The sequence below is a fragment of the Staurois parvus genome, unplaced genomic scaffold (assembly GCF_062004578.1).
Source record: "Staurois parvus isolate SC_StPar_1 unplaced genomic scaffold, SC_StPar_1.0 ptg001787l, whole genome shotgun sequence".
NCBI lineage: Eukaryota > Metazoa > Chordata > Amphibia > Anura > Ranidae > Staurois > Staurois parvus.
In genome coordinates this window covers 572,328-592,079 of record NW_028319583.1, presented here as the reverse complement: position 1 = coordinate 592,079, position 19,752 = coordinate 572,328, and the positions used below count along the sequence as shown (strand labels likewise).

At 42.3% G+C, this 19,752-nt stretch overlaps 1 protein-coding gene across 3 annotated transcripts in view; it reads right to left on the bottom strand.

The window, feature by feature from the left end:
• Positions 1–3,919: 3,919 nt before the first annotated feature.
• Positions 3,920–19,752, bottom strand: part of SHISA6 (shisa family member 6) — a 357,053-nt gene continuing 341,220 nt past the window's right edge. For all 3 annotated transcript variants that reach the window (XM_089663850.1, XM_089663848.1, XM_089663849.1), the window contains one exon: positions 3,920–5,914. In XM_089663850.1, the coding sequence (XP_089519976.1) occupies positions 5,337–5,914 (578 nt within the window). In that variant the 3' untranslated portion in view covers positions 3,920–5,336. The remainder of the gene's footprint in view (positions 5,915–19,752) is intronic.

The following is a 19,752-nucleotide window of genomic DNA, read 5'->3' as shown; positions in this document are numbered from 1 at the left end:
GAAAAAGGACACACTGACACTTGGGGCCCCAGAAAAAGGACACACTGACACTTGGGGCCCCAGAAAAAGGACTCACTGACACTTGGGAGTCACAGAAAAAGGACACACTGACACTTGGGGGTCCCAGAATATGATCACACTGGCACTTGGGGTCCCAGAACAATAACATATGAACAACTGGAGGGTCCCAAATAATGATACATTAACACTTGGGGGTCCTCTACTTTGACCAACTGAAATTTGCGGGGCCCAGAAAAATGACACATTGGATCCAGCAAAATGCAAACATGGCGGGACCAGAAGCACAGAGCAGCCTATGAAGTACGAGAAAGACAAAGAAGGTCACTGAGGAACCAATCAGAAGAACACATCGGAAATACCTCGTTTCCACCAATGATGGTTTTAAAATCAGCCGGTCATGTGATTTAACAGAACGAATCAAAATCTGAGAGGGCATTCCCTGTAGTTTGCTCTCTGTCATACAGAACATTGAAACATTTCAAGCTACAAGAATATATTTTGAAAATAAAAAAAGTAAATAAATAAAAATAAATGAAAAAAAATAAAAAAAAAAAAATAAAAAAATAAAACAATTAATAAAAATCACACATGAAAAGCACAAAAATAATTAAAAGAAAAACAGCCTCAAGGATCCAAAGGGCACATTTCCTTTATTCAGATGTTCAGTGTCAACAACGAATCCTTTTCAAGAGTCCCAACTTTCAGAAACGTGGGAAATACGCCAGGGCTGAAACTGGTTTTTACCTTAATTTCATACATTATCACACAACGTACAGAAATGTGTTGCTCTTCCTAATGTACATTATATGTCAGCAGTTTAGTATACCATGAAACCGAGATGTCAGTGTAATATATATATGACAAGTAGAACAGACAACGCATACGGAATGCCACATCTAGGAGGCATTTATGTTTTTTGTTTCTCTTTTTTTTTCTTTTTTTTTTTTCCTATAACTAGCCTAAATTAAGGCAGAAAAAAAAAATAACCTCCTTATACGTCTCTACAATTTCACAGCTTTTTATTGTATTTTGCAACTGACAAAAAATATGTTAGTTTCATATAATCCTAATGATAATTTTATTGAGATGATAAAAATGTTCTATATTATATTGTGTAATTTGTTCCCACGCCCCCACAGAAAAAGAATAATAAACAGGGTTATTGCTGGTGTTTGATGTAATGATTAGTACATTTATAAGAACAAAAAAAAAACATATCTACAGCATTTGAAAAAATAGGAAGAAAAGAAAAAATTGTTTCTTAAAAAAACAAAAAAGTTTAAATACTATTAAGCCCACGCTAATTTATTGAGCTGATTTATTTTATATGGATTTCTAGGAAGAAAAGAAAAAATTGTTTCTTAAAAAAACAAAAAAGTTTAAATACTATTAAGCCCAGGCTAATTTATTGAGCTGATTTATTTTATATGGATTTCTAGAAACAGTATTTTAATACTGCAATATCTTCCCTAAAATCTACACTGAAAATCAAACTTTAAAAAGAAACTGTAGGATATTACAATCAATATATATATATATATAAAAAAAAACTAAGAAGAAAACCCCATGATTAAATATAATTAAACCCAGGCTAATTTGCTAGGCTGATTTCTTTTATAAGAATTTCTAGAAAAAGTATTTTAATACTGTAATATTTGCCCTAAAATCTACATTGAAAATCAAACAAATCTAAAAAAAAAACAAACTATATTAAAAAAAAAAAAACAAAAAACCACAAACAAACCACAGAATTAAATATAATAAACCCAGGCTAATTTATTCAGCCGATTTCTTTTATATGGATTTCTAGAAACAGTATTTTAATACTGCAATATTTTCCCTAAAGTCTACATTGAAAATCAAACAAATATAAAAAAAAAAACTACATGGAAAAAAAAAAAAACACAAACAAACCCCAGAATTAAATATAATAAACCCAGGCTAATTTATTCAGCCGATTTCTTTTATATGGATTTCTAGAAACAGTATTTTAATACTGCAATATTTTCCCTAAAATCTACATTGAAAATCAAACAAATATAAAAAAAAACTATATGGAAAAAAAAACACAAACAAACCCCAGAATTAAATATAATAAATCCAGGCTAATTTATTCAGCCGATTTCTTTTATATGGATTTCTAGAAACAGTATTTTAATACTGCAATATTTTCCCTAAAATCTACATTGAAAATCAAACAAATATAAAAAAAAACTATATGGAAAAAAAAACACAAACAAACCCCAGAATTAAATATAATAAGCCCAGGCTAATTTATTCAGCCGATTTCTTTTATATGGATTTCTAGAAACAGTATTTTAATACTGCAATATTTTCCCTAAAGCTACATTGAAAATCAAACTTTAAAAAGAAACTGTAGGATATTACAATCAATATAGAAAAAAAAACTAAGAAGAAAACCCTATGATTAAATATAATTAAACCCAGGCTAATTTACTAGGCTGATTTCTTTACTATGGATTTCTAGAAACAGTATTTTAATACTATTTAATATTTTCACTAAAATCTACATTGAAAATCAAATTACAAAAAAAAAACAAAAAACTATAGAATATAACGCTCAATATGGAAAAAAAAACCACACAAACAAATTGCGGAATTAAATATAATAAACCCAGGCTAATCTATTCAGCCGATTTCTTTTATATGGATTTCTAGAAACAGTATTTTAATACTGCAATGTCTTCCCTAAAATCTACACTGAAAATCAAACTTTAAAAAGAAACTGTAGGATATTACGATCAATATAGGAAAAAAAAAACTAAGAAGAAAACCCATCATTAAACCCAGGCTAATTTACTAGGCTGATTTCTTTTATATGGATTTCTAAAAGCAGTATTTTAATATTGTAATATTTTTACTAAAATCTACAGTGAAAATCAAACTTTAAAAAGAAACTGTAGGATATTACAATCAATATAAAAAAAAAACCTAAAAAGAAAACCCCATAATTAAATATAATTAAACCCAGGCTAATTTACTTAATTTAATTTAAATAAAAAAAATAGGATATTCAACTCAATATGAGAAAAGAAAAAAAAACAATTAAATATAATTAAAACCAGGCTAATATTTAGGCCGATTTCTTTTATATTGATTTTTATAAAAGGGTATTTTAATACTGTAATATTTCCCTAAACCCTGCATTGAAAATCAAACAATTATAATAAAAAAAAAAGGATATTCCATTCTAATAAAAAAAAAGGATATCCCTTTCAATGGAAAAAATAAATATAATTAATCCCAGGCTAATTTTTTTAGCTGATTTCTTTTATATGGGTCCCTAGAAACAGTAGTTTATTACTGTAATATTTTCCCTAAAATCTACACTGTATATCAAACAATTAAAAAAAAATAGAATATTCCACTCAATGTAAAAAAAACAAAAACAAAACAAAAAACTAATCAGCTTTCCTGCAAATTAAGACTAGTGTACTATCATCTTCGAAAGTTAAGAATACATTCATTGATTTTTTTTTTTTCAGTGTAATACCCCTGGAAGCCTGTATGTGTCACTAGAGCTATTGCTGTCTGTCCAGTTTCGTTGACTATAGAACACAGGGATTTTTTTTTTTGTACAGATTCTATTTTTTTAAAAAATATATCAATGAGGTTTTAAAAAGCAAATGCACATCTAGAAAATGTGTATGTCGTGTCATATGAGAAATGGTGATCTTCTTTCTTGAGAAATTTAAACACACAGAGTATTTTTATAAGTTTTGTTGGTAAAAAAAATGTAACAAGCTTGAGATATGTGAGGGTGGCTTTATGCATTATTTTGGGTGGTATAAAAAAAAAAAAAAAAAAAAAAAAAAGGCCAAAATGAGACTTAGGTTTTCGAAATATATGGCACAAAGATCTTATACGGAATCGAAAGTGAGATCAGTCACCTAATATTTTTATTAAAATCTACAGTGATGGAATGGCCTGTATTCCCAATGTAGTGTTGTTCACTTGGCTAATATATCTGGGAACCCGGGCACAAGAATGGTCAGCGAAGGGGTAAATACACTTTTAAAGGGTATTTGACCCCACTGTTATAAGTAGAGTTGCCCTTTAAACATACGTCTTATAAGAACGACAAGTAATTTAATTACAACAAGGATAGTCCAAGTATATCCATATCACGTATCATTAAACTCTGTATTAAAAAAAAAAAAAAATTCAAGTTGGGTCTAATACGATAAGTCTGTTTCCAAATTACAAAATGGTGGTCGGTGATGAGAAGATGGCACCAGATTAAAAGGTTATAAATCTCATAAAAAGTCCTTCTAATTGCAGAGAAACCACAAAATTGTATTTGCCGACGAAAAATTTTCACATGTCCCATGGAATAAATTGCTGTTTTTTGTAAAAAAAAAAAAAAATTAAAAACAAAAATTAAAAAAATAATAAAAATAAAAAACAAAAAATAAATAAATAAAAAAAAGGTAGAGTTAATAGGTCACGGTGGAAATCATAAAAGGTTGATTTTCTTCTTATATAAAATATCCATCCGGTGTAGAACATGGGAGCATGATGTCTGTTCGGTGATTGGCTTAAAGTTGTCCAGTAATAAAACAAAGTGCGCTCCTCGTGGGCGGACCGAGTCTATTTACACCTGGAGAGTTGCCGTTTTAAAAATCGTATGGGATGAAATATGGGCTCTATTAGTAGTATTGTGCTTATTGAGACACACCCACTAATACCTACGTTAAGAGAGTGAACAATGTATAGGCACTAATAAATATTCCTTTAGAGATCAATCCTTCCTGCAGATCGAGTCGTCTCCGCCACACTAGCACGCATTCGGGACCTCGCCCACCAATGAGATGTTGGTGGATACCATGATGGTTGGTGAAAGATGCCGAGAAAGAGACGGACTACATGCTACGAGGATGAAAGGTTTGGCCATGGTCATGGCGCCCGTTCATTGAAGCTCTACCTGGCTGTCCAAGGTCAAGGTTGACCAAGTCTACATTTGCTGCCACTAACGTTTCGGAATCTTGCTGGTCAAAGCTGAAGCCCATGAGTAGACCGAAGAACTGGAAAGCCCTTAAATCATCCCTTTAAAACCAGATTTAATTTCTGTTAATAAAAGTTGGATGGTATTCCAAAAAAAACCACCAAAAAAACCTGCTAAATCCACTTTAGTAAGGACACTCATTGACTACAATGACAATAATGGACGATGGAAACATGAAAGAGGAGGTCTTCTTGGCCCCACAAGGCCACGGTAGCGTGGTGTCCTGGGACTGCTTCAGTCTGTTAACGAATATCTACAATTCACATTTTTTAATTAATTTTTTTTTTAATCAAACAGTCACTTCTGTTTTGCTAGCTGTGCGGTACTGTTGGTGATGCCCTGGAATATAGTGCAGTTGCTCGACCGTGTTGTGCCTCCGTGAAGCGAAGGCTTGACGCTTGGCGGCAGTTTGGTTGACACCCAACGTGTTATATAAGTTATTTGAGGCACTGGGATGGGAGTGCATCTTTGTCATCCGATAACGATCCAATACCGGCGTGGAAACAAAGACGTCGGTTTGAGAAATGGCTCTTGACATGGACTTCTCGGACTGGAACTCGGACCTCTTGAGGGTCATGGCCTTGTCCGGGGAGAGCAGGGGATCCTGAGAGTGCAGACGTTCGGCAGACAAAAGCTGCTCGTCGGACAAGATTCGGTCGTAGGGCATGCCGTACCCTTCCTCGGGCATGTTCTTCTCCGGGGACAAGACTCTGTCCTGAGACATGGCGCGCACGGGCCTCCTGGGACGCTCTCTGTAGTTCGACTGGTCCTGAGTCATTTTGATGACGTTCAGTGGAAGCGTCCCCCGCGCGGCCAGGTCCGGGAGGTGTCGTCTTCTCATGTAATACTCGTCAGCCTCCTTATCAGCTGTAACAATGAGAAATAGAAAGATCAGACACAATGGCCTGCCAAGACATCTGCAAAGCTCCAGGACCTGGTTATGTTCAGATCAGAACCTAATAAATATCTGTGAATAGTTTGGAGGATCATGATTGAATTCTGGTCTCCAATTTGAGAACTCTGAAAATACGGAAAGAGGGAGTTAAGCACCAACAAGCTGGTAAAATTTTTTAATTTTTTTGATACCCAATAGCTTAGTTTGGTGTACAGAAAAATTGGAAAATATGCAAGATTTTTATTTAATTTTTGTTTTAGACTTTGCAGATCATTATGTTATCTCAGTAAACAATTAAATAGCTTGATATGAAAGAGGGAGTTAAGCACCAACAAGATGGTAACATTTTTGAAATTGTTTTTTTATACCCAATAGCTTGGTTTGGTGTACAGAAAAATTGGAAAAGATGCAAGATTATTTATTTTTGACTTTGCAGATCATTATGTTATTTCAGTAAATGATTAAATAGCTTGATTTGAAAGAGGAAGTTAAGCACCAACAAGCTGGTAAAATTTTAGAATTTTTTTTATACCAGATAGCTTGGTTTGGTGTACAGAAAAGTTGGAAAAGATGGAAGCTTTTTATTTAATTTTTGTTAAATTTTTTTTTTTTAGACTTTGCAGTCTGCAAAGCTCCAAGACCTGGTTATGTTCAGATCAGAACATAATAAATATCTGTGAATAGTTTGGAGGATCATGATTGAATTCTGATCTCCAATTTGAGAACTCTGGAAATACGGAAAGAGGGAGTTAAGCACCAACAAGCTGGTAAATTTTTTTAATTTTTTTGATACCCAATAGCTTGGTTTGGTGTACAGAAAAATTGGAAAATATGCAAGATTTTTATTTAATTTTTGTTTTAGACTTTGCAGATCATTATGTTATCTCAGTAAACAATTAAATAGCTTGATATGAAAGAGGGAGTTAAGCACCAACAAGATGGTAACATTTTTGAAATTGTTTTTTTATACCCAATAGCTTGGTTTGGTGTACAGAAAAATTGGAAAAGATGCAAGATTATTTATTTTTGACTTTGCAGATCATTATGTTATTTCAGTAAATGATTAAATAGCTTGATTTGAAAGAGGAAGTTAAGCACCAACAAGCTGGTAAAATTTTAGATTTTTTTTTATACCAGATAGCTTGGTTTGGTGTACAGAAAAGTTGGAAAAGATAGAAGCTTTTTATTTAATTTTTATTAAATTTTTTTTTTAGACTTTGCAGATCATTATGTTATCTCAGTAAACAATTAAATAGCTTGATATGAAAGAGGGAGTTAAGCACCAACAAGATGGTCAAATTTTTTAATTTTTTTGATACCCAATAGCTTGGTTTGGTGTACAGAAAATTGGAAAAGATGCAAGCTTTTTATTTATTTAATTTTTTAGACTTTGCAGATCATTATGTTGTTATCTCAGTAAACGATTAAATAGCTTGATTTGAAAGAGGGAGTTAAGCACCAACAAGCTAGTAAAATTTTTGAATTTTTTTTGATACCCGATAGCTTGGTTTGGTGTACAGAAAAATCAGAAAAGATGCAAGCTTTGTTTTATTATTTTTTTTCTTTATTTTTTTTAGACTTTGCAGTTCATTATGTTATTTCAGTAAACCTTTCCCAGCCTTCCGGCTTCCTTCACAATAAACAATTAAATAGCTTGATTTGAAAGAGGGAGTTAGGCACCAACAAGCTGGTAATATTTGTGAATTTTTTTGATACCTGATAGCTTGGTTTGGTGTATAGAAAAATTGGAAAAGATGCAAGATTTTTATTTTTCAATGTTTTTTTTTTAGACTTTGCAGATCATTATGTTATCTCAGTAAACCTTTTCCAGCCTTCCTTCAGAATAAACAATTAAATAGCTTGATTTGAAAGAGGGAGTCAAGCACCAACAAGATGGTGATATTTTTTATTTCTTTTTGATACCCAATAGCTTGGTTTGGTGTACAGAAAAATTGGAAAAGATGCAAGCTTTTTATTTTTTATGGTTTTTTTTTTTTTTTAGACTTTGCAGATCATTATGTTATTTCAGTAAACCCTTCCTAGCCTTCCGGCTTCCTTCACAATAAACAATTAAATAGCTTGATTTGAAAGAGGGAGTTAGGCACCAACAAGCTGGTAATATTTTTGAATTTTTTTGATACCTGATAGCTTGGTTTGGTGTACAGAAAAATTGGAAAAGATGCAAGATTTTTATTTATTTTTCAATTTTATTTTTTTTAGACTTTGCAGATCATTATGTTATCTCAGTAAACCCTTCCCAGCCTTCCTTCACAATAAATGATTAAATAGCTTGATTTGAAAGAGGGAGTCAAGCACCAACAAGATGGTCAAATTTTTTATTTCTTTTTGATACCCAATAGCTTGGTTTGGTGTACAGAAAAATTGGAAAAGATGCAAGCTTTTTATTTATTTAATTTTTTTTTTTCTTTCTTTATTTTTTTTAGACTTTGCAGATCATTATGTTATCTCAGTAAACCCTTCCCAGCCTTCCGACTTCATTCACACGAAATGATTAAGTAGCTTGATTTGAAAGAGGGAGTTAAGCACCAACAAGCTGGTAATATTTTTGAATTTTTTTGATACCCAATAGCTTGGTTTGGTGTACAGAAAAATTGGAAAAGATGCAAGATTTTTATTTATTTTTCAATTTTATTTTTTTTAGACTTTGCAGTTCATTATGTTATCTCAGTAAACCTTTCCCAGCCTTCCGGCTTCCTTCACAATAAACGATTAAATAGCTTGATTTGAAAATCGGTGATCGGGAACAAAATGAGCCGAGATTAATTTTGTTTTGGAAAGCGAGACAATGATGGAGAACATTAATCTTAATGTCGATGTGTTGATGAGAACACAACAGTCTGGCGATGGAATGAGGTGGAAATGTATTGACTGCAGAAAAGAGAATTGGGTGGAATCTGGGTTTTCTGAACGCGACAACCGCCGCTTGGCGATATGCATTTTGTTAAGGTGGTATTACATGCGCTGGCTGCATTCGTTTTCTCCTTTAACCCCTCGCCCTCCAGAGGATTTAGCCCCCTTCCTGACCAGGCCATATTTTTTGCGATATGGCGCTGCGTTACTTTAACGGACAATTGCGCGGTCATGCAACGCTGCACCCAAATGAAATTTATGTCCTTTTTTTCCCCACGAATTGAGCTTTCTTTCGGTGGTATTTGATCGCCTGTGAGTTTTTATTTTTTGCTCTATAAACAAAAAAACCCCGAAATTTTGAGAAAAAAAAATATTTTTGACTTTTTTTGCTATAAAACATGTCCAGTAAAAATTTTTAAATTAAATTTCCTCATAAATTTCGGCTAAAATGTATTCTGCTCCATGTCTTTGTTAAAAAAAATCTCAATATGTGTAAATTCATTGGTTTACATGAAAGTTATAGTGCCTACAAATGGCGGTGGAGGTAATGGGATCAGCGACTTATAGCGGGACTGCGGCGGGCATTCTGACTTGGTGCAACTGATTTGGTGTCACTGACATCCCCAGTGACACCAATACAGTGATCAGTGCTAAAAAAAAAATCACTGACACTGTACTAATGGCACTGGGCAAAAAGGGGTTAATGTGGGGCGATCAAAGATCCAGCAGTGAGGCCTTTTCAAGATGGCAGCAATGAAAGACTCTATGGTCTTTGATCGCCTTTATCAGCATGGAGGATCCCTTCCCACCTCTAACCACCGTCCCTTAGTTCCATCCTCTACCCACCTTCGAGCACAGTTGCTTGGTTCCACCCCCTACACACCTCCGAGCACGTCCCTTGGCTCCACCCCCTACCCACCTCCGAGCACCGTCCCTTGGTTCCCCCCCATTCACCGTCCCTTGGTTCCACCCCCTACCCACCTCCGAGCACGTCCCTTGGCTCCACCCCCTACCCACCTCTGAGCACTGTCCCTTGGTTCCCCGCCATTCACCGTCCCTTGGTTCCACCCCCTACCCACCTCCGAGCACCGTCCCTTGCTTCCACCCCCTACCCACCTCCGAGCACCGTCCCTTGCTTCCACCCCCTACCCACCTCCGAGCACCGTCCCTTGCTTCCACCCCCTACCCACCTCCGAGCACCGTCCCTTGGTTCCACCCCCTACCCACCTCCGACCACCGTCCCTTGGTTCCACCCCCACCCACCTCCGAGCACCGTCCCTTGGTTCCACCCCCTTCCCATCTCCGAGCACCGTCCCTTGGTTCCACCCCCTACCCACCTCCGAGCACCGTCCCTTGGTTCCACCCCCTACCCACCTCCGAGCACCGTCCCTTGGTTCCACCCCCTACCCACCTCCGAGCACCGTCCCTTGGTTCCACCCCCTACCCACCTCCGAGCACCGTCCCTTGGTTCCACCCCCTTCCCATCTCCAGGCACCGGCCCTTGGTTCCACCTCCGAGCAGTGGCCCTTGGTTCCACCTCCGAGCACCGGCCCTTGGTTCCACCTCCGAGCACCGGCCCTTGGTTCCACCTCCGAGCACCGGCCCTTGGTTCCACCCCCTACCCACCTCTGAGCACCGGCCCTTGGTTCCACCCCCTACCCACCTCCAAGCACCGTCCCTTGGTTCCACCTCCGAGCACCGTCCCTTGGTTCCACCCCCTTCCCATCTCCGAGCACCGTCCCTTGGTTCCACCCCCTTCCCATCTCCGAGCACCGTCCCTTGGTTCCACCTCCGAGCATCAGCCCATGGTTCCACCCGCTACCCACCTCCGAGCACCGGCCCTTGGTTCCACCCCCTACCCACCTCCGAGCAACATCCCTTGGTTCCACCTCCGAGCACCGGCCCTTGGTTCGACCCGCTACCCACCTCCGAGCACCGGCCCTTGGTTCCACCCCCTACCCACCTCCGAAAACAGGCCCTTGGTTCCACCCCCTACCCACCTCTGAGCACCGGCCCTTGGTTCCACCCCCCAATACTGCTTCTTTTAGAATAGACAGAGCAGAGTATTATTTTGTGTTGTAATTTATACGGAACTTGTTAATAACAAGAAAAGCAATAAAATAGATCCCCCGCATTCAGCAGCCATAGACTCCTCTCCCCAGCAACAATGCCACCCTGCAACAAATTACCATCCTAGCAACAGTAGACCCCCAGCAGCAGCAACAGATCTCTCAGCAGTCAGCATCATTAGACTCGCCAGCAACAAAAGAACCTCCCTTAACAGTAGATCCATTCCAGTAACAATTGTCCCCCAGCAACAATAGATCCCTCATCAGCAACATCAGTCCTCCCCAGCAGCAATAGACCACCATGCAAAATAGATCCCCTCCAATAACAATAGATCCCCCAGCAGACAGCATACATAGACCTTCCAGCACACCCCAGCACCCCTTGCCATTGCATACATTCAGTGCTGGAGGTACCGGAACTGCATTCCACCACCAGGGGTGGACTGACAACTCATGGGGCCCCCCGGGCAATAGGGGATCATGGGGCCCCTGTGTCCTTGCCCACACTCAAAAAAGCCTATGAAAAAGGTACCAGGGGCATTTCATTGGGCCCCCTACTGACTCCGGGCCCTCGGGCAGTGCCCGAGTTTCCAAATGGTCAGTCCGCCCCTGTACACCACATTCTCACTGAAAAAAGTCCTGTCCCAGGGTGTCTCCATTGCTCTTCCTCTGACACCCTCAGACAGGAAGTGCTCTTCTGATCACCAGGTGAAAAAAAAAACAAAAACTAATGCAGCCACCACATCTAAAGATTGGTAAACTGCAATGTGCAGTATAGAGCAGGGAGATTAATGGGGGTGGGATGGTGGTGTTACCACTACTCTGACTCATTCAGCTGTGTGTGTAATCTGAACTGAAACTATTGAGCTTTCTACAAAAAAAACAAAAAAAAACAGACAAACAAAAAAACAAGCTTGCTCAGCACAGCAGTTAAGATTAGCCTGTGATTGGGAGATTACAGTGGTAAAAAACAAAAAAAACAAAAAAACAAAAAAAAAACAGGTTTGTTTAGCACAGCAGTTAAGATTAGCCTGTCATTGGGAGCTTCTAGTAGTAAGAAGAACAAAAACAAAGAAGAAATTGTCTGAAAAGGCTAACACCACTCCTTGCCCAATGGTATGTATTGCAATCCTGTCCCAGCGCTCTCCAGGGAGGAGAAACCGACAGGGCTACTTACAGCACCTACCATAGAGAAGACAGGACTGCATCAGCCGCGGGTGGAGTTCCCCTTTAAGAAGCCGGCCTGTATGCGCTCCAGCACAGAACTGTAATATTTCTACCCGGCTCGGAGGCTCCGCCTCTACCCTTGACCTGGATTGCTGTGCCGACTGTAAGCGGAGGGGAATGCGGAGTGTCAGGTTTGGAGAGAACGCCGAGCGTTTTGCTGACACAGATACATTTCCAGCATTACTGACCTGAAATAAGAGGACCGTGTAACACTTAAAGGATTCCCCCCCCCCCCCAGGTATAGAACACATTTCTCTTTTAAATAATCCGCAGTAATTAAAACAAAAGAGTGTCAGATGTTACAGGGCGAAGGTTTTCATGCCATCATTCACCCTATTTCAGGCCTCCAGACACATTATTTTCCTATACAGTGGCTCTCCTATAACCGGGAAGAGGAAGTTTCCACCCATGCAGAGTCCTAGGCTGGGACCATGTTGAACCCTTAGGTACGTTTATAAACGGCCTGTGTCCAGGGGCTCAAAGCAATAGCAGCCGTGAGCTTGAACTTGAAGTGTATTTTTTTTTTTTTTTTTAGAGCCGATGTTGGGTTTTCAGGGGCTCTGAAGGTGCCCGTTGTCACCCATAACTACCCCCACCCCCCTGCTGTTGGTGGTTCCTGGGCTCCCCCATTTCTCTGGGGATCCCAGGATCCTGGTAAACTGATGCAACAGAACCCAGAGGTCATTCCTCGCTGCTGAGGATGCAGCTAATCAAGCATGACCTGTGGTTGATTAGCTAAAGAGGAGACATTGGGAGTGGGGGGGGGGGTTGGGGGGGCCTAATAGCCTGCTGATGACTCCAAAAAGAGGACCTGTCGCCTGACAAAAGCTATCACATAGGGTTATTAGCCTCCCTGTGAGAACAATAAAGTTAAATGAATGATGGAAAAAAAATTAAAAATAGTTTAAAAAAAAGTAATAAAATAAAAACAAAAAATTGTAATAATGTTTTTTTTTTAAAAATGTATATTCTGAAGAAAACATAAAAACACTAGATAAAAAAAAAAGAGGGCCTGTCGCCTGCCAAAAGCTATCACATAGAGTTATTAGCCTCCCTGTGAGAATAAAGTTAAATGAATGATGGAAAAAAATAAAAATAGTTTAAAAAAAAAAAAAAAAAAAAAAAAAAAAATTGTAATAAATGTAAAAAAAAAAATGTATATTCTGAAGAAAACATAAAAACACTAGATAAAAAAAAAAAAGAGGACCTGTCGCTTGCCAAAAGCTATCACATAGAGTTATTAGCCTCCTTGTGAGAATAAAGTTAAATGAATGATGGAAAAAAAAAAATAGTTTAAAAAAAAAAAAATAAAAACAAAAAATTGTAATAAATGTAAAAAAAAAAATGTATATTCTGAAGAAAACATAAAAACACTAGATAAAAAAAAAAAAGAGGACCTGTCGCTTGCCAAAAGCTATCACATAGAGTTATTAGTCTCCCTGTGAAAATAATAAAGTTAAATGAATGACGGGAAAAAAATTTAAAATAGTTAAAAAGTATTAAAATAAAAACAAAAAAATTGTTAAAACAAATTGTAATAAAATAAAAAAAATGTAAAATGTATATTCTGAAGAAAACAAAAATACACAAGATAAAAGAAAAGACAAGAAACAGCCAACAATAGCCGAGTTTAATAATGTCTATTACTAAAAGGAGATAAAAAAAATATGAAAAAAATTATCCTGTTGCAGACAACACACCAGTTTAGCATGGAAATAGGTTGCCGATTTCTAGTAGCAGCAGTGAGCTTGGAGTGTATTTTTTTTTTTTTTTTTTTTACAGGCGATGTTGGGTTTTCAGGGGCTCCGAAGGTGCCCATCGCCAACAATAACTACCCCCACCCCCTGCTGTAGGTGCACCCTGTGGTTCCTGGGCTCCCCCATTTCTCCCGGGATCCCAGGATCCTGGTAAACTGATGCAACAGAACAGAAGTCACTTCTGGTTTCAGAGCCGTTATTCCTCGGCTACTATAGTTGAAGATGCAGCTAATCAAGCACCATCTGTGGTTGATTAGCTGAAGAGGAGACATCGGGGGGCCTTAAAGACTGCCAATGTCTCCAAAAAGAGGGCCTGACAAAAGCTATCACGTAGGGTTGTTAGCCTCCCTGCGAGAGCAATAATGTTAAATGAATGACGGGAAAAAAATACCAAAAATAGTTAAAAAAAAAAAAATGTTGTAATAAAGCAAAAAAAGTAAAATGTTTATTCTGAACAAAAAAACACAAGATTTAAAGAAAAAAAAAAAAGAGGACCTGTCACCTGCCAAAAGCTATCACAAAGGGTTATTAGCCTCCCTGTGAGAACAATAAAGTGATATGAATGACAGAAAAAAAATTGTTTAAAAAAAATTGTAATAAAAGATTAAAAAAAAAAAAAAAAAAAAAAAAAAAAGATGTAAGGGCCCCCCACCTTCATATACACTCTAATGCAAATGCACAGTGTAGGCCGCCCACGTAAACATACACTGCACCGCACATATGAGGTATCGCCGCAAGTAATAATTTTTGCTAGGGGGTGGAACCAAGGGACGGTGGTCAGAGGTGGGTAGGGGGTGGGACCAAGGGGCGGTGGTCGGAGGTGGGTAGGGGGTGGAAGCAAGGGACGGCGGTCGGAGGTGGGTAGGGGGTGGGACCAAGGGGCGGTGGTCGGAGGTGGGTAGGGGGTGGAAGCAAGGGACGGCGGTCGGAGGTGGGTAGGGGGTGGGACCAAGGGGCGGCGGTCGGAGGTGGGTAGGGGGTGGAAGCAAGGGACGGCGGTCGGAGGTGGGTAGGGGGTGGAAGCAAGGGACGGCGGTCGGAGGTGGGTAGGGGGTGGAAGCAAGGGACGGCGGTCGGAGGTGGGTAGGGGGTGGAAGCAAGGGACGGCGGTCGGAGGTGGGTAGGGGGTGGAAGCAAGGGACGGCGGTCGGAGGTGGGTAGGGGGTGGAAGCAAGGGACGGCGGTCGGAGGTGGGTAGGGGGTGGAAGCAAGGGACGGCGGTCGGAGGTGGGTAGGGGGTGGAAGCAAGGGACGGCGGTCGGAGGTGGGTAGGGGGTGGAAGCAAGGGACGGCGGTTGGAGGTGGGTAGGGGGTGGAAGCAAGGGACGGCGGTCGGAGGTGGTTAGGGGGTGGAAGCAAGGGACGGCAGTCGGAGGTGGGTAGGGGGTAGAACCAAAGCACGGTGGTTGGAGGTGGGTGGGGGTAGAACCAAAGGATGGTGGTCGGAGGTGGGTAGGGGGTGGAACCAAGGGGCGGTGGTCGGAGGTGGGTAGGGGGTGGAACCAAGGGGCGGTAGTCGGAGGTGGAACCAAGGGGCAGTGGTCAGAGGTGGGTAGAGGGTGGAACCAAAGGATGGTGGTCGGAGGTGGGTAGGGGGTGGAAGCAAGGGACGGCGGTCGGAGGTGGGTAGGGGGTAGAACCAAAGCACGGTGGTTGGAGGTGGGTGGGGGTAGAACCAAAGGATGGTGGTCGGAGGTGGGTAGGGGGTGGAACCAAGGGGCGGTGGTCGGAGGTGGGTAGGGGGTGGAACCAAGGGGCGGTAGTCGGAGGTGGAACCAAGGGGCAGTGGTCAGAGGTGGGTAGAGGGTGGAACCAAAGGATGGTGGTCGGAGGTGGGTAGGGGGTGGAAGCAAGGGACGGCAGTCGGAGGTGGGTAGGGGGTAGAACCAAAGCACGGTGGTTGGAGGTGGGTGGGGGTAGAACCAAAGGATGGTGGTCGGAGGTGGGTAGGGGGTGGAACCAAGGGGCGGTGGTCGGAGGTGGGTAGGGGGTGGAACCAAGGGGCGGTAGTCGGAGGTGGAACCAAGGGGCAGTGGTCAGAGGTGGGTAGAGGGTGGAACCAAAGGATGGTGGTCGGAGGTGGGTAGGGGGTGGAAGCAAGGGACGGCGGTCGGAGGTGGGTAGGGGGTAGAACCAAAGCACGGTGGTTGGAGGTGGGTGGGGGTAGAACCAAAGGATGGTGGTCGGAGGTGGGTAGGGGGTGGAACCAAGGGGCGGTGGTCGGAGGTGGGTAGGGGGTGGAACCAAGGGGCGGTAGTCGGAGGTGGAACCAAGGGGCAGTGGTCAGAGGTGGGTAGAGGGTGGAACCAAAGGATGGTGGTCGGAGGTGGGTAGGGGGTGGAAGCAAGGGACGGCAGTCGGAGGTGGGTAGGGGGTAGAACCAAAGCACGGTGGTTGGAGGTGGGTGGGGGTAGAACCAAAGGATGGTGGTCGGAGGTGGGTAGGGGGTGGAACCAAGGGGCGGTGGTCGGAGGTGGGTAGGGGGTGGAACCAAGGGGCGGTGGTCGGAGGTGGAACCAAGGGGCAGTGGTCAGAGGTGGGTAGAGGGTGGAACCAAAGGATGGTGGTCGGAGGTGGGTAGGGGGTGGAACCAAGGGGCGGTGGTCGGAGGTGGAACCAAGGGGCAGTGGTCAGAGGTGGGTAGAGGGTGGAACCAAAGGATGGTGGTCGGAGGTGGGTAGGGGGTGGAACCAAGGGGCAGTGGTCGGAGGTGGGTAAGGGGTGGAACCAAGGGGCGGTGGTCAGAGGTGGGTAGGGGGTGGAACCAAAGCACGGTGGTTGGAGGTGGGTAGGGGGTGGAACCAAAGGATGGTGGTCGGAGGTGGGTAGGGGGTGGAAGCAAGGGGCAGTGGTCAGAGGTGGGTAGAGGGTGGCACCAAAGGACGGTGGTCGGAGGTGGGTAGGGGGTGGAACCAAGGGACGGTGGTCGGAGGTGGGTAGGGGGTGGAACCAAGGGATGGTGGTCGGAGGTGGGTAGGGGGTGGAACTAAGGGGCGGTGGTCGGAGGTGGGTAGGGGGTGGAACCAAGGGGCAGTGGTCAGAGGTGGGTAGGGGGTGGAACCAAAGCACGATGGTCGGAGGTGGGTAGGGGGTGGAACCAAGAGACAGTGCTCGGAGGTGGGTAGGGGGTGTAGACAAAGGGTGACTCAGAAAAGGGGAGTTCCTGCACCTATTCTCTAAGAAAAAAAAACCCTGGTTAGATGTACTAGCAGATTTAGATACACTATCAAATTGCAGCCAAACCCCAGCTCACACTTTAGGTACAGCAACAGTTTTGTTTTCCTTTTTCCATGAATAAATAAAAGCTGATCATTGTAAGGACCCCCATCAGTGTTAAGTGGTTTGTCTCATCCATGTAAACTGAAACATTCTGCTGGCGAGCTTGTGCTTTTGAAAAACAACAGACTTACTGACTGGATCACCAGATGAAAACAGAAGAAGGCCTAAAACAGAAAACGAATGCGGACGTCACATCTAAGAATTGGTAATCTGTGATATAATAAATGTGTGCTTTCGGGTCCAAGACCAGAACTACGGGATGAATCCCAAGCCTGCTCGAGTTCAGTGAAAGCCAAAGCCGCACTTCATAGTGAAGTCTGTGGAATTAAGTTTCTAGTTTTAACCTTTTCATCACATACAAGAAATGTCACTGGGTCACTGCGATTCTCTATGTGATGCAGTCAAATCATAGTTGGTGGCAGGGGCTGGCAGGGTGCTGTACATCGCTTCCTGAAACCATCACAGTACGGTACCCTTCCTCCTCTCGAGTGTCCTCAGCCCTGGGAGGAGTTATGTAAATATCACACTGCCCTGATGGGTGGGTAATACTAGGCAGGCCAACATGTGATTGAAAGAACTGAAATCCAATGGATGAATAGGGGCGGAGTAAGGACAGTCAGGCTGGGGAGGAAAGCGCTAAATGATGCTGGGTGTCCTCCAGCCAGGAAATGAGGCGGAGCTCTATCTGAGCTGCAGCAGCACATGGTGAGAAGCTCACAGTGTGCGGTGAAATCAGAGGAAGCCCCTGCAGTCCAGGAGAGGAGCTGGTACACCTGTGCCAGACTGAACGGGAGGAGCCACTACACCTGTGCTAGACTGAAAGGGAGGAGCCGGTACACCTGTGCTAGACTGAATGGGAGGAGCCGGTACACCTGTGCAAGACTGAATGGGAGGAGCCGGTACACCTGTGCCAGACTGAAGGGGAGGGGCTGGTACACCTGTGCCAGACTGAAGGGGAGGAGTGGGTACACCTGTGCCAGACTGAAGGGGAGGAGCCGGTACACCTGTGCCAGACTGAAGGGGAGGAGCCGGTACACCTGTGCCAGACTGAAGGGGAGGAGCCGGTACACCTGTGCCAGACTGAAGGGGAGGAGCCGGTACACCTGTGCCAGACTGAAGGGGAGGAGCCGGTACACCTGTGCCAGACTGAAGGGGAGGAGCCGGTACACCTGTGCCAGACTGAAGGGGAGGAGCCGGAACACCTGTGCCAGACTGAAGGGGAAGAGCCAGAACACCTGTGCAAGACTGAAGGGGAGGAGCCGGTACACCTGTGCCAGACTGAATGGGAGGAGCCGGTACACCTGTGCCAGACTGAATGGGAGGAGCCAGTACACCTGTGCAAGACTGAATGGAAGGTTGGAGAACGATGTGAATGTTTCTTCACATTTTTATTCGCAACATTTTCTTTAACCACCTCCCTTCCGGCCATTGTATATAAACAGCCGGAGAGTGGCAGTGCAGGGTCGAGTGGCTGTTTATAAACGGCCGCCCCCTGCTTGTGCGCGCTCCCTGGGAGTGCGCAGCACCACGATCTGGTGCCCGCTGTGTCCTCCGGATCAGTGGTCACATGAAGAGTAGTAAGCAAGAGGTCACTTCTGACATCATTGCTTACTACATGTGAAATCTGTGAATGATCACAGAGGTCACATGGTACAGGGCTATTCACAACAGCCTTGTACCATGTGACCAATCACAGCTCACACAGTAGTTCTCAATGGCTGCAAGAATGCAGCCAGAGAGAAGGAGAAATGATTGCTTTTACAGCCTTTATGGGTGTAAAAGCAATCGGTGTAAAAAAAAAACAAAAATCCCCTGGAGTGGACGTTTCTAATGGTCCCTCTGCCTCCAGTGCCTGTGCACGCTCCCAGCACCGCGATCAGTGCCCACTGTGTCTGCAACACAGAACGCTGTACGAGACCCCTGTGTGAGGTCCCGATCATGTGATCACTGATTGGCCAGTGATCACATGAATAGTAGTAAGCGAGATGTCACTTCTGACATCATTGCTTACTACGTGTGAAATCTGTGAATGATCACAGAGGTCACATGGTACAGGGCTATTCACAAAAGCCTTGTACCATGTGACAAGCTGTGACCAATCACAGCTCACACAGTATTTCTCAATGGCTGCAAGAATGCAGCCAGAGAGAAGGAGGAATTATTGATTTTACAGCCTTTATGGATGTAAAAGCAATCAGTGTAAAAAAACAAAACAAAATCTTCATCACCCCCCACATGTAGTACAGTGTCACCATGGGGACACTGTACTGCTAGGGTGACAGTATGTAAAAAAAACAACAAAAAAAACCAAATAATATAAAAAAATAAAATAAAAATGTAAAAAAAAATGTTTAAAAATTATAATTTTTGGTTATAAACTAATTTGGGTTATTTTTCTTTTTACTAAAAAGATAACTGAATACATTTTGGCCGAGATTTTTGATGAAATATTATTTATTTGCAAAATTGTGTAAGAAAAACACTTTTTTTTCAAAATGTTTGGACTTTTTCATTTACATAGCAAAAAAAAAAAAAAAAAATCCCAGTGGTGAATAAATACCACCAAAATAAAGCTTTATCTGTCTCAAAAAAATGGTAAAAATTTCA